Source organism: Pleurodeles waltl, chromosome 8 (genome assembly GCF_031143425.1).
Source record: "Pleurodeles waltl isolate 20211129_DDA chromosome 8, aPleWal1.hap1.20221129, whole genome shotgun sequence".
Lineage (NCBI taxonomy): Eukaryota > Metazoa > Chordata > Amphibia > Caudata > Salamandridae > Pleurodeles > Pleurodeles waltl.
In genome coordinates, this window is record NC_090447.1 from 214,697,254 (window position 1) to 214,712,401 (window position 15,148).

General features: G+C 40.6%; 1 protein-coding gene across 1 annotated transcript in view; it reads left to right on the forward strand.

The window, feature by feature from the left end:
- The window catches only part of MRPL39 (mitochondrial ribosomal protein L39), a 130,397-nt gene extending 115,852 nt beyond the window's left edge, over positions 1-14,545 (forward strand). Inside the window, exons 9-10 of the mRNA XM_069204091.1 lie at positions 13,434-13,481; positions 14,446-14,545. Coding sequence (XP_069060192.1) covers positions 13,434-13,481; positions 14,446-14,490 — 93 coding nt within the window. The 3' untranslated portion in view covers positions 14,491-14,545. The remainder of the gene's footprint in view (positions 1-13,433; positions 13,482-14,445) is intronic.
- Positions 14,546-15,148: the final 603 nt, after the last annotated feature.

Below are 15,148 nucleotides of genomic sequence, written 5' to 3' on the forward strand. Positions count from 1 at the left end.
CACGGGTGAGTAGCACGCTTTTATAAATGTTAATGATTTGATTTGATTTGATTTGATTTGATACACAAAGCATCTCTCCAATACCTCACAACACGCAGGGTTAGCGAGATTCAGGTTCTCTGTGCTCATGAGCCCTACACAGTGTTCCACTCCTCCAAGTAGTGATGTGAACGCATCCTAAATTCTAACCCAAAAATATTTCTGACTTTCATGTCAACCAGACGATTGCCTTGCCAACTTTCTTCCAAAACCCAAGCACTCCAGCCGAGAGGGCACTCCACTCGCTAGACATAAAGAGGGTTTTAAAATTCTATTTAGATAAAACCAAATCTATTAGAAAATCACAACACTTATTTATTAATAAATTATAGGCCAGATGGTACCGGGCTGGCCACCTCTAAACAATCAGTCTCTCTGTGGGTTGTCTCTTGTATTCTTTATTGCTACCAACTAGCTAACAAAACCCTGGCTGGCAGAGCAAGAGCACATTCTACCAGGGGCAAGTCTGCCACGACTGCCTTGTTGAGGAACGTTCCCCTGGCAGATATCTGCAGGGCTGCAACCTGGAAGTCTGTCCATATGTTCACTAAACATTACTGTCTTGACTCTGACGCCAGGACAGATGCTTAAGTAGGACAAACCTCTCTCAGAAACCTCTTTGCGGTATAGCGCATTGCAGTATTGTTCTGTCTACTTACGCTGTTTCTGGGATGGGCTTGCTGTTCTAGTCAATGCTTATGACTATACATGGAAATCCCCTACGAGAGAAGGAATAGTTTCTTACCTGTAACTCCAGTCTCTTGGAGGGGTATTTCCATGATAGTCATAAGCAACCCTGGAAGTACCCCTACAAGAGAACTGGAGTTACAGGTAAGAAACTATTACTTCGTCATGATTAAACCTTAAAAGTAAGGATGAACGTTTTAACTCAGAGTTGTGGAATTCCTATAGTCGGACGCCCACGACATATTGTTTTGGGTCAAGGGCAACACGTTTTCATGTTTTTGTCCCTGGCAGAAGTAGGCCCAACCCCTGCAGCACAAACACTTTGGCTGCCTGTTTACAGTACCACATTGTGGATCAGGGAAGGGCATTGTCTGCAGTTAGGGTAACATTTGTGTCAAGATGTTAATGCTGTCGAAACTTGTATTCATGGTTCATTAATGCAAAGTCTTTATTTCTAGGGTGAGCACTCAAAAGATATGTTGTAAGCTCAGACTGCACTGCTGACAGTGGTTCCAGTATAAAAATGTGTACATGCATTTGCGATGTTTAACAATATGAGGCTATATATAATGCTCCCAGTATGCTCTCTGGTTTGACGCAAAGATCCAAAGAAGCTTGAAAGAAAGATTAGTTATTGTTTGCTTTCAGAATAAAATGTTCACAAAAACGCAAGAGTGGAAAAATGTTTTGATAAACTACTGTGAAATTTAGGTACCATTTCTTTAAAGCATCAGTCAGTAAAATGTGTTGATGCAGGCTAGTATCTCTCCTCCCCCCACCCCCAAAAAAAAAGAAAAATCAAGCTGGTAAAATCAGTGTAACCAGTTTCAACAGAAGTATGGGAAACATAAAGATAAACAAGCATTAGCAAAGCCAATAGGTCTGACAATGATGGTCAGCGTTTTGGTTTTGTCAATGTATGTCTAGGTTTGACATGGCTTTCATAAAACTTTATTGTTGTAGGAGCTGCAGGTGACTCCTCATAATAACAAATGTTATCAAAAAGCAAAAATATTTTTGTTCTCAAATAGCACAACTTGCCACTGTAGATCGTGGCACTGAACAAAACTTCTTTATATTGCAGTATGCTTCTTGTGAAAGAGTAGAATGCTGTCACTCGCAGTGAAGCCAACTGATAAATAAAGAGAGAGATAGAGTTTTAACACAAACAAAAGGTCTTGGATAACTAATTAGGCGCCCAATTGTTAAAGAAAATTATAAAAATGCACACAGAGTATATGTCCTTGCATTAGTGTTGATTTAGGACTTTCGTGAATTCACAATCATTTACAGAAGTAGGCCAGGAAATCGGACTCCTAGAAAATATTTGTTTACCGTATTTTTGCAAAAGCAAATCTCCATGTGTAGATTCGCTCAAGCACAAACCTATTGAAGTTCCCTTTCCCTCAAGCCCTTTTTTCCCAACCTTGGAGAAAGTTTAAATTCTGCGCATGTCAGAAGTAAATTTCCAACCTTTTTCTGTATGGGAAAAGATTACAGAAGAGCTGGTGAAAACCCCTAAAACATGCAAGTTAGTAGATGTGCACAGAATCAAAAAGGGCATTCCAACCCTAGGATTATTGCTTACCCCTATATCCAGCCTCAGGATAAAGATCTGCTGAAAGGTGCCAAAATTAGGAAATTGCTGGTATTCAAGCCATACTATAGTATGAGCCTTGCCATAATCAGACAGTCTATTATCAGAGCTCTTACATAATGCGGTTGCTGCCATAATTTGTCGCCCCAATACATGGCACCAAAGGGACAAGTGGATTTTCTTTTACAGGACAAGTAGATTTATGAAGCAACCTGTACCATGGACAAGTAGATATTTCATAAAATCTCACACCCCTGTTTAATTGATACTTTGATTGAAGCAGCAGTTTAGTGGTTTGCAGTTGACATTCAATAAGCTAGAAGAACATGTTGGTGAAAAATATAAATGTTTTGGTGAAATACACTTATTGTGGAGCATTGGAGGTCAAGAAAGTAAAAAAAAATACCAGTTTTAATGCTACACGAAGGGTATTGTCGAACCACATGCAAATTTGGAGAGTTGTGCGACTGACTTGTTAGAGGCCAGGTGGTTTGATCTACCAATAATCAATGTATATAAGAAACGGAACACAGATCTCAAGAATTCAATTCAGATTGCAAAGAGGATAGAACATACAGCAGATTATGTAAAAGAATTGATGCTATCTCCAGAGCAGGCATCTATTGAAATTAGAGAGTACATTTGAGGTGAAGATGAAAGTAAAATTAAGGATTCTGTAAATATTCATTTAAAATGTTGTGTTGTAGAAATATAGAATATTTAGTTAATAGTCTGTTTTGTTGTGCAAAGAATACTACTTGCAGAAAGTGGACAAGAGAGCATTTTGCCAAAACGTATTGCAATGCCTAGCAAGAATATAAACACAGTAGAATGTTTGGAGTATGAAGGTCAAATTTAGTCTTCCAGCTGAATGAAGAGAGTTACAATGTACAAGTGCTAAGTTTTGAAATTATCTTGGATGGTGTGGATGTTAAAGAAGGGATTGATTCAAGTTCACCTTTCATACTAATTGATAGCAATGAAAAAACTAGGCGTCCAGGATACATTCTTGAAGATGCTGTCATTAATCCAGAAAGGATAACAAAGATCCCAGTCCCTTGAAAAGCAGACATGCAAATCCTTAATAACATGCAAATCCTTAATAACATGCAAATCCTTATTTAAGGCAGTACCCCACTGTGTAAAATCTGCAGCACCAAATGTGGGTCAATCTTAGTGCATTGGAGAATCAAAAGGACGTGAAAATCATACCTTATATCAAGGTAAACATGTCAGTTCGGTTGAATGAAAGATAACCTAGAAGGGAAGATGCATGTTGAGATTTTGCCGAAGGGTATTCAGTTAAATGTTTTTACCGAGGCAACCCAATAACTCACTGGACCTTGGGTACTGAAATTCTTACACATTTTGTTTTCTAAGGAGACACATATGTTCTACTGCCCAAAGCTTCTGTTTACTACCAATAAATGAGAAGGCCTGATATTTCTTATTATTATACATTTATACACAAGCGGATATGACAAAATAATGTACTTACTTAAAGGTGCACTAATGGCAAAGGAGTGAAGAAACAGTGCAGTGACTTTAATGCCTAATTATGTACATTGTAGATAAGAGCGCACATCTAGAGTTTCATGCATATATGAAAATATGCACTAAACAAATACAAGAGCAACCCAGAATGTCCATGTAAACCTGGGTATAATTATCACAAAACACATATCCATGTGAAACTCATTTACAATCATTTTAAATATTATAGCAGAAAAAGCTTGCTACTGGTTAACTCTTGCAAAAAATTCTTAAATCAAAACGAAAATCATCTGTCTAGAATCTTTAAAAAAAAACTCCACTGGATCCAGTACAAGGTTGGAATTATTCAAGAAGGCCTCAGCTGGATGTCGAATACTGGTATCCAGATTACAGAATCAAGAAAATACAGTGTTCCCCACTGTGGTAAGATGCTGCCAGTCTACCCACCTCGTATATTAAGGTGACAAAAGCACCATTCTGGGTCAGACAGTGACACCAATATTTGACATCCAGCTGGTTTTATTTAATAATTCCAAACTTTTACCATTCCCCTGGTTATCTTTTGTCTTGTGCTCCCCTGGGGCAAATTATTATTGCCCATTCCTGCCCCGGCGGGGGGAGGGAGCAGAAACCACTAGACAGTAGGGATTTTGTTTTTTTTTCCAGTTTTACGCAAGGGGAGCGACCCCTTCGGCAAGGGTCACTTTATTGCCCATTCCTGCCCCGGGGGGGGGGGGGGAGCAGAAACCACTAGACAGCAGGGATTGTTGTTTTTTTTTTTTTTTGAATTTTTTTTTTTTTTTACATTTTTTTTTACAGATGGGGAGCGACCCCTTAAGCAAGGATCGCTCCCCTGGGAGCAATTTTATTTTAGGCCATTCCTGCCCAACTTTGGGGCAGATCAGCCTATTTTTATTAGGCCAATCTGTCCCCAAGGAGGACAGAAACCACTAGACACCAGGGATTTTTATTTTTTTTGTCAGTTTCACGCAAGGGGAGCGACCCCTTAGGCAAGGGTCACTCCCCTGGGGCAATTTGTTTTTTTAGGCCATTTCTGCCCCCCTTGGGAGCAGATCGGCCTATTTTAATTAGGGCGATCTGCCCCAAAGGGGTGCACAAACCACTAGACACCAGGGATTTTTATTTTTTGTTTCAATTTCACGCAAGGGTAGTGACCCCTTTAGCAAGGGTCGCTCCCCTGGGGGGGAAATTTATTTTAGGCCATTTCTGCTACCCTTTGGGGCCAATCAGCCTATTTTTTTTAGGCCAATCTGCCCCCCGGGGAAGGGGGAAGTGGGCAGAAACCGCTAGACAGTATGGATTTTTTTTTTTTGTCCGTTTCAAGCTAGGCGAGTGACACCTTAGGCAGGGTTGCTTCTTGGGTGGGGGGGTGCAAATTTATTTTAGGCCATTTCTGCCCAGCTAGGAGGCAGATTGGCCTATTTTTCTTAGGCCAATCTGCCCCCGGGGGAGGAGAAACCACTAGGCACAAGTGATTTTTAAATTTTTTTCTATTTTTTTTTTTTACAGATGGGGTGTGACCCCTTAGGCAAGGGTCGCTTCCCTGGGGGGGTGGGGGGTTTGGGCAGATTTTTTTTAGGCCATTTCTGCCTATTTTAATTAGGCCGATCCGCCCCCCCCAATGGGGGCAGAAACCACTAAGCGCCAGGGATTGTTTTATTTTTTTACTAATGGGGCGCAACTCCTTAGGCAAGGGTCGCTCCCCTGGGAGGGCAATTTTATTTTAGGCCATTTCTGCCCCCCTTGGGGGCAGATCGGCCTATTTCTATCAGGCCAATCTGCCCCCCGGGGGGGGACAGAAACCACTTAGGCACCAGGGATTGGTGTGTGTGTGTTTTGTTTGGGGTGGGCAGCCCCTTGGGCAAGGGTCACTCCGCATGGGGGTACATTACTGTTGGCCATTTCTGCAGATCAGCCTATTTTAATTGGGCCGATCTGCCCCCAAAGGGGGCAGAAACCACTAGGCACCAGTGATTTTTTAAATTTGTTTTACAGATGGGTTGCGACCCCTTAGGAAAGGGTCGCTTCCCTGTGGGGGAGGGAGGGGCACAATTTATTTAGGCCATTTCTGCCACCCTTGTGGGCAGAATAGCCTATTTTAATTAGGCCGATCTGCCGCCAATGGGGGCAGAAACCACTAGGTGCCAGGGATTTTTTTATTTTTCTACTAATGGGGAGCAACTCCCTAGGCAAGGGTCGCTCCCCTGGGGGGGGGGCAATTTTATGTTAGGCCATTTCTGTCCCCTTGGGGGCAGATTGGCCTATTTCTATCAGGCCAGTCTGCCCCCAGGGGGGATCAGAAACCACTTAGGCACCAGGGATTGGTGTGTGTGTGTTTTGTTTGGGGTGGCAGCCCCTTGGGCAAGGGTTGCTCCCCATGGGGGCACATTACTGTTGGACATTTCTGCCCCCTTTGAGGGCAGATCGGCCTATTTTTGTAATGTCCATCTGCTCCTAAGGGAGGCAGAAAGCCCACCAGAGACCAGGGAAGATTTGTTCCCCCCCAAAAAAAAGAGGGTGGGGGTATGGCCATACCCCCACCCCAAATAAATAGGGGGCAAAGTTATTCTGCCCACCGCTGGGCAGATGGGCAGTTACCCCGATCCACTCCCCGGGCGGGCAGAAAGCCTACTAGATGCCACAGAATAAAAAATAAAAAAAATAAAAATAGTGGGGTGGTGGCTGCCAACCAGTATGGGCATGGTTATGCCCCCACCCCAACTGAAGGAGTAACAGTCTTTCAGCTCTCCCCCCCCACCACACTAAAACATCTTATCCCACTGCAAGCAAGAGGATATTTGATTATTTGGGGGTTTGGTTTTACATTTGGGCCATGAGAGCTTGGCTGACTCTCAAAATCATCCCACTTGGAATGGTGAGGACTGCACTTTTTGGACTTTGGGACGCTCCCATGTAGAAAAATCTACGAGACCTAGACACACCTGAAAACTAAACATCTGGGTGAGTCCAGGGTTGTGCTTCATGTGCACCTGCATAATTTTCTTAACCACAATGCCCTGCAAACCTTCAACTTTGCTTGAAATCACACATTATTCCCACATTTTTGTGATGGAACCTTCCGAAATCTACAGGAATCCACAAAATTCCTACCATAAAGTATTATCGCATCTATACCAATAGAAATTCTGCCCCACTTGTCAACCTAAATACATTTTTTTCCCAAACTTCCCTTTTGGACTCGCTTTGGTTCCCCCTCATTTTCAACATGTTTTTGGCTCTTCCCTGTCACAGGCACTTGGCCCACCTACGCAAGTGAGGTATCATTGTTACGGGGAGACTGAGGGGAACGTTGGGTGGTAGGAAATTTGTCCTGGTGCGGTTATCCCACACACAAATGTGGGGAAAATGTGATTCTTTTAGCTAAATTTGAAGTTTGCTGAGGATTCTGGATAAGAAAACACCTCCCCGGACTGTCTGTCTGTCTAGTTTTCAGAAATGTTTGGGTATGGTAGGTTTCCCTAGATGGCTGCAGAGCCCAGGACCAAAGTTACAGTTTTTTTGCCAAATTTTGAGGTTTGCAAAGGATTCTGGGTAACAGAACCTGGTGAGAGCCCCACAAGTCACCCCATCTTGGATTCCCATAGGTGTCTAGTTTAAAAAAATGCACAGGTTTAGTAGGTTTCCTTAGGTGCCAGCTGAGTTAGAGGACAAAATCCACATCTAGGCACTTTACAAAAAATGGGTCTGTTTTCTTTGGGAAAATGTGGTGTGTCCATGTTGTGTTTTGGGGCATTTCCCATCACCGGAACTAGGTCTACCCACACAAGTGAGGTACCATTTTTATCAGGCAACTTGGGGGAATGCTGGGTGGAAGGAAATTTGTGGCTCCTCTCAGATTTCAAAACTGTCACCGAAATGTGAGGGAAAAGGGTTTTGTTTTTTTGCCACATTTTGAGGTTTGCAAGGGATTCTGGGTAACAGCACCTGGTGAGAGCACCACAAGTCACCCGATCCTGGATTCCCCTAGGTGTCTAGTTTTAAAAAAGGCACAGGTTTGGTAGGTTTCCCTAGGTGCCGGCTGAGCTAGAGGCCAAAATCCACAGCTAGGCACTTTGCAAAATACACGTGAGATTTCAGTGTAAATGTGTGATGTGTCCATGTTGCGTTTCCTGTTGCGGGCACTAAGTACCATTTTTTTCGGGAGACTTGGGGGAACACAGAATAGCAGAGCAAGTGTTATTGCCCCTTGTCTTTCTCTACATTTTTTCCTTCCAAATGTAAAAGTGTGTAAAAAAACGTATATTTGAGAAATACCCTGTAATTCACATGCTAGTATGGGGACCACAGAGTTCAGAGATGTGCAAATAACCACTGGTTCTCAACACCTTATTTTGTGCCCATTTTGGAAATACAAAGGTTTCCTTGATACCTATTTTTCACTCTTCATATTTCACCAAATGAATTGGTGTATACCCGGTATACAATGAAAACCCATTGCATTGTGCAGCTGATGTTTTGGCTCTGGATACCTAGGGTTCTTGATGAACCTACAAGCCCTATATATCCCCGCAACCAGAAGAGTCCAGCAGACGTAACAGTATATTGCTTTTGAAAATCTGACATTGCAGGAAAAAGTTACAGAGTAAGACGTGGAGAAAAATGGCTGTTTTTTTTACCTCAATTTCATATTGTTTTATTTCAGCTGTTATTTTCTGTAGGAAAACCTTGTAGGATCTACACAAATTACCCCTCGCTGAATTCAGATTTTTGTCTACTTTTCAGAAATGTTTAGCTTTCTGGGATCCAGTATTGGGTTCACAACCATTTCTGCCACTAACTGGACGGAGGCTAAAAGCACAAAAAATAGTACAAATGGGGTATGTCCCAGTAAAATGGCCAAATTTTCTTGAAAAATTAAAATGTGATTTTCTGATTCAAATCTGCCTGTTACTGAAAGCTGGGAAGATGGTGATGTTAGCACTGCAAACCCTTTGTTGATGCCATTTTCAGAAGAAAAAAAACCCACAAGCTTTCTTCTGCAGCCTTTTTTGTCCATTTGTTTTAAACACATTTTTTGCTGTATTTTAGCTTATTTCTTGGTCTTTTCCAGGGAAACCCACAAACTTTGTGTACCTCTAGAATACTTAGAATGTTGGAAAAAAAGGATGCAAATTTGGCTTGGGTAGCTTATGTGGACAAAAAAGTATGAGGGGCCTGAGTGCGAACTGCCCCAAACAGCTGGGAAAAGGCCCGGCAGCGAAGGGGTAAAAGCAAACCCATATCACTGAAACCTCCAAACATTGTTCATAGTGTTGTATAAGGCTTCATAATGTGATTTATAAATGTGTCAGTGATTGCTGATCAGTTGCAACGCTGCTGCTCAGAAAGTTGTGCAAGAATATGGCACTGTGTGACATGCTTTTTTAGATGGTTGAATCCTCTTTATGTGTAACCCATTTGATAATAGACTATTGAAAAGAACCTTGCTTGTGTAAAAGTAAATATGAAATAAATAGGAATAATCAGTATTTTTCATTTATTCAAACTGAACAGAAGCATCTGGAAACAAAACGTATATTTGTCAACTTCAGAACAATTGTTAAGAATGTGAGGTGCACTTGGCCATTAAACCAATTTTCAGCATTGTATTAAGTAAAGATTGGAGCCACACCACTTTTTTTTATAAAGTACTTCCAAGTTGAGCTAAATCAGCTCTTAGCCCATGGGAAAAGTGAACTAATTCAGTGATGCAAATGGTTGTCTCCAATAGTGTTTGACATAAAATCAGGGTGAAGGGGATTGCATATGTCTTTATCTTGGGGATCTCAACTCATGCATTTTGGTAGATAATCACCGATTATGATGCTTAGTCTGGTGGGTTACAATAGCTATTTCATTACTGCTAAGCTATTCACATTGTATTACTGGGTTGAGCTCCGCCCTGAGTCAAGATCTTCCACATCTCTTTTTAATGCCACTAGGAGCTTATATATTCTGTAGAATATTTTTTTATTTGGCTTCTACAGTTTTCCAGTGCATCATGTAGCACACCTTGTGAGTCGTGCCAAAGGTGCTTTACTTTCATGTAATAAAATGTTTTCATTTTGTCCTGTAGTTTTTACCTTTAAGAACCAACCAAAAACCTGTTATCTTTTCTGTGACCGTAGGAGGATCATAACCTGCTAGCACTGTAATAGCATGTTGGCTATTAGGACTAGAGCAGAAGAAGTCTTCAAATTCTGTGGTGAGACCCTGGAGGAGAACTGAATTGGTATCTGGCCATGAGAAGTGTTTATTAAATACATGGAGAATATAAACAAACATACTGCTGGAAACAATTCTGTGCCTTTAGTAAAAGAAAAAATGATCCACTCTGTAATGGCCCATCAGAAACATATTTTCCCTTATATCATGGTTGGGAGCAGGTGTCAGAGTGGGTGCTGGGGAGTTCCAAATAACTCTCAAAGTCCATGAAGGCCAGTACTACGTATACTTTCACACTTTTAGAGCATCAGTTGTATGTTGGCTATAATGTATATGATTGCATTTTGTAAAGGGGTAGCTGAAAATAAGTGCAATGTTTGAATTGTTTAATGTGTTTAGAGCTGCAAATTTTATAGAATAACAGTGAAGAAATATGTTGCTATTTTGGTGGCCTATGTTTTGTTTTTGTTTTTTTACATGGGGAAGGGTGGTATTAAAATGTAGTAAAAAACCATTGAACTTGAGGGTTATAATTTCAAAGCTGAATACACGTACCAGGCATTAGGGGTATTTCAGCGGAATGCTTGTACATGATAGTTAAAAAAAAAAAAAAATACAAGAGGACCACTTGTTGGAAGAAGCTGTGGTTGCAGTAGAGTTTATCAGAATTCTCAGAGGATGAGTGTGAGGGTTGTACTCTGTCTAGGAAGAGACTAAAAGCAAAATGTGTATGGGGTGGCCTAGGAGATTTGGAGACCTGTTTGAAGATCATTATGCACTACTAGGTAGATGGGGATAAACTGAGCCTGGGGGATGGCAAGATGCCTAGAGGTAATATACAGATTCCACCTAGGCTGTGGTAAAACACCACAGGGCCCACGTAGAGCCTCCATTTTTAGATTGCACGTTTTAACATAGCCTTTATTTCTGATGGTGTCTTTTTACTCTGTTTTTCACTCAAGCAATAATCTACTGAGAAAACACTATGCATGCAACTTATTCCTTGTAAGTGTTGCTTCCATGCAGTCTGTACACCACATCCGAGGCTAAGCACACAGAACATGATGCCCTTGTATCATAATTTTCCATTGGATACAGACCCTTACTTGTAGACATATCATCGCATCAGATCTGCACCCCTGACACTGCAATTTTGAGCCAAACTTTCATTATAAAAACTGCCTCTATGCCACATTCAGCAGAGAAGCACCTCTGCTGGGATTATCCTGGACTGCGGTGCACTGTGACTGAGTTGCAGCCCTGCTGACTCTGACCTCCATCCTGCAAATGACAATAGCATGCACTACTCCAGACCAGTTTTTTTGGCTGTTTATCGTTCACCGTTTTCGTAACACTGCTTTCCATGCTTTTTTTCATTTGCCTAATATTCACAGCCTATGCTTTTTATTCAAGAATATGATTGTTGCAATAAAAGTTTGGAAATACATTTCTGTATCTTTCCTATGTGCCTCATTTTGGGTACGCAGAGTGCCAACAAGAGGGGTAATCTGTTTCCACAATTTCTTTGGGTATCTGAGTAGTCAGGTTCGAGGTTGCAAATACCATCTGGTACCCTTGTAAGTTTAAGGGGTCAGATGGGGCACTGTGAGCTAGCTAGGAATTGTCAACATTTCCTGATGGTATAGGCAGAATGAGTCCCTATAACTTGAAGTTTATGTTTACCAGATACACAGTCCTACTTAATTAGTAGGCACCATATAACAAGACTGTTGTACAACAAAATTGTAAATTTGGCCCATGAAAGTCATTTGGGACGTTTTGCTACATTAAATTCTAATTTCAGTGGCTCTGTGTGGATTGATTGGTGGAACATAAAGTGAAGAACTTTGTTAATTGCGTAGGGAGTGATAAGGCGAGGATAGTAAGAACACCCCCATGGGAGCCAGTTGAGGTACCCAGCAAGCCTTGGAACAAGTTAGTGTTTAATACTAATGATCTCAGGCATGGATGTTTGGTAGACTGTTTATAGAAGAAGGAAAATAGCATGTTACATAGTTGCCAAGGTAGTGCAGTATACTTTCATGAAGAAGGGTATTGCTAACGCTCTCTTGATGGACAAGAAATGCAATTAACTTCTGATACTATGAAAGACTAAGAGAAATGTCAATGATCCATCATAAGAATGCAGTGTACTGTCTGAGGGTGAACTGATTGATTGAACGAGTGAACCATTTAATCACAGAATGTACCCAGCTCCATTGTGTTTCTAGTACACAGGTAAAGATATCTCTTCAAGATTCGTTCTCATATATCACACCTCACCTAACAGCATAACTGGTGTTTCCCCTTTTATGACTTTTAAGGATAGGTCACAGGAAACCACAATGTCTTTTATATGGCTAATTGGGGATAATCCCATGTGTGTCAAGAGGCATAAATGAAAATGAAAATACACTTAGTTGCATGAAATGAGACCTTGATTGGCTTGTGGGTGATAGGGTGAAATGCAGAACCCCCAAAAGGCATGGAAAGAAATTACCCTAATTTGTGACCCTTTGGAAGATTCTAAAAGTAGAACACAACCTTGTAACAGTTACAGACAGATAGTTCTCACTGGTATGGAAGATGATGTAGGTCCAGTCAACGAGGAGTTCTGTGCTTTTTAGAAGAAGTTGGCAGAATGGTGAATTCATTTATAAGGTCATACAACTCAAATGTGCCCTGCAATATCCTTTTAACGAAAGTCAGAAGGTACCCTGTTCCTTAAAATACATGGTTACACTATCACTCTTCCCACAAACAACTTGAATCATTGGTGTCTTGCTCTTTTATGTGAAAGAGATATTATGGTTGCAGACATGAAGAAAAAAGCGGTATCAGTGGTGGAAAATGAAGCACACCAAAAATCATTTAGTGATTTGAGACAAAAAGATACTAGAATCATTTTATCATAAATGCTATAGTTCAAAATTTGTAGGAACATGCAGGGATAATCAGTTTTTTCTCTAATGCCTGTACATATATATCTTGTTTTTGCTGGTCACTGATCATTTTAGAATAACAGACCAGAAGAAGGGAAAACCTGTTGTTTTTTTGTTTTTGGAATTGCATTTGTAATTACGCTCTGTGACTTTCTTTTCACCTTAGCTACATTATGTCACAACTATGACATTTGTTTGGCACAAGTGATCAAAGGCGTCACAGTTCAACTGTAATAAGAAAATGTGAGATTTTGTTTTTATTCAGAGGTTACAGGTTTCCATTGAAATATAAATATCTGTCCAAAAGTTGCCTTATCCAAAGGAGAATCGGGTGTTTGTTTGCTTTTGTTTAACTTGGGTAATCCATGATAATAATATTAATATGTTTATGTTGGCGTAATAATAATATTGAATGCCATGTTGCGTTTAGGAAATCTGGTATGAGATGTCTTTATTTGAATATCATTGATTTATTTTTCTTCTTGTAGGCGCATCACACTGCCTGGCGTAGATTACTAAAGCGAGCACAAAAACTGGTACGTTGTTTATGCAATTAATACCTAAAACAAAGCTGCTAAAGGAAGTATGTACTGCAAAATACCACAAGAACTAGATGCATCAATGTTTTTGGATATTGGCACATGCTTTGTAAGCGAATTATGTTATGATGTGATACATAACTGGCAGCCCTGCACAACTAATGCTTTGAACTGTTTGTTATGCTAATGGCACTATTTAGTGTGATGGAAGGAGCCACAGGAGATCTGTTCCAGCGCTCTCACTTTCTTAAAGGGAATTTCTACCCTGTTTGCCTTGAGTTGTCAAATGCATATGAGCTCATCCAGCCCTGGGAGATGAGGACTTTCACTCTCAAATCGGATAGGTTGACATTTAGTTTTTACCTTCCCCCTTCATCGTGCCGTTTGATAGTGAGCTTCGATGGTAGACTAAGAGGTAGATGCATTTGTCCTAAGCGCACAGCTTGGGACCTGTAGACCGTTTGTGTGCATATGTTGAACCTGACCTTTAAAGGGATGCCTAAGTGCTTTATGGAGATTGGTGCCATTTGGGACTCATGTCTCTTATGAGGTTGTGGGGCCTGCAGCATGCCATCTGTGCAGTGGGTGACACCGATACACTTGTGGCATGTTGACTTAGCAGATCCTATGTGGTAAAACTAATTCATTCAAATAATCCCTCAGAGATATTTCATTTTAGCTGATGTTTTCTTGCGTATTGCTGAGTGACTGTAGAATTGTCTATAGTTTTCAAAGATTATTCTTTCATCTCTGTGGAAGATATGTGCCACTTTTGCAAAAATTGTAGAAATTTAAATTACCGTTAAGGTGAAATATATTGGTGGAACATCTTTCAGATAACTATTTAAGAAAGCTGTCGCCTCTGGGGCGAGTTGTATATGAATAGAGGAACGCTCACAGGGCTGAAAGTTGTCATGGAATAACAGTGATATAATTTGTTGTTGTTTGTTGTGTTTTACAGATCACTGAAGAGGCTTTTGCTGGATCCATTGAAGCTAAAACATAATGTATTTTTTTTAAACTAATTGTATATTACATAATAAACTATCTTATAAAATCTCCCTGTATGTTGATGTGTAATTATACTGCAAGAGAATAAAACTTCTAGGTCAAAACATGCAAAGTGGAAATAAAGTTTTGGCTCTTTGAAACTACAAACTCGAGCTTTGAGTCATGTTGCACATCACTCTCCACTGTTACATGCGGATAATCAGTTTCTGTTTTGGATCCAATGGGTTTTCCAGATGACAGAGTAAATACTTTTCTATAGCACTAAAGACAGTTACATCTCTGTTGTCTGCATAGGAATAAAAATAAATAACATTCGTAGGCCAACAGGCTTACAGTCATGGATCTGTTTGACCATTCATAAATATACCCACCAAGCGCGCACTGTTCACTTTCACCTAGACTCTGTTTCGGCTAAGAGACATACACCAAATCCTCTCGAAATATGCTACAGTCAAGCTTGCCAGCCATTCTGAGGCTATGACTGCAAGATAAACTCATGACCACAAAATAAACTCCCCTGTCATCCGCCCCAAGTTGGTATGTAACAAAAGTAATTGTCATCCAGCTGCTTATTTTATACGCTTATATGACTTGGGTTTACAGTAACGATTCATTCAGATAGAGAACATGCAACATCACAAAAAGGATTTTGT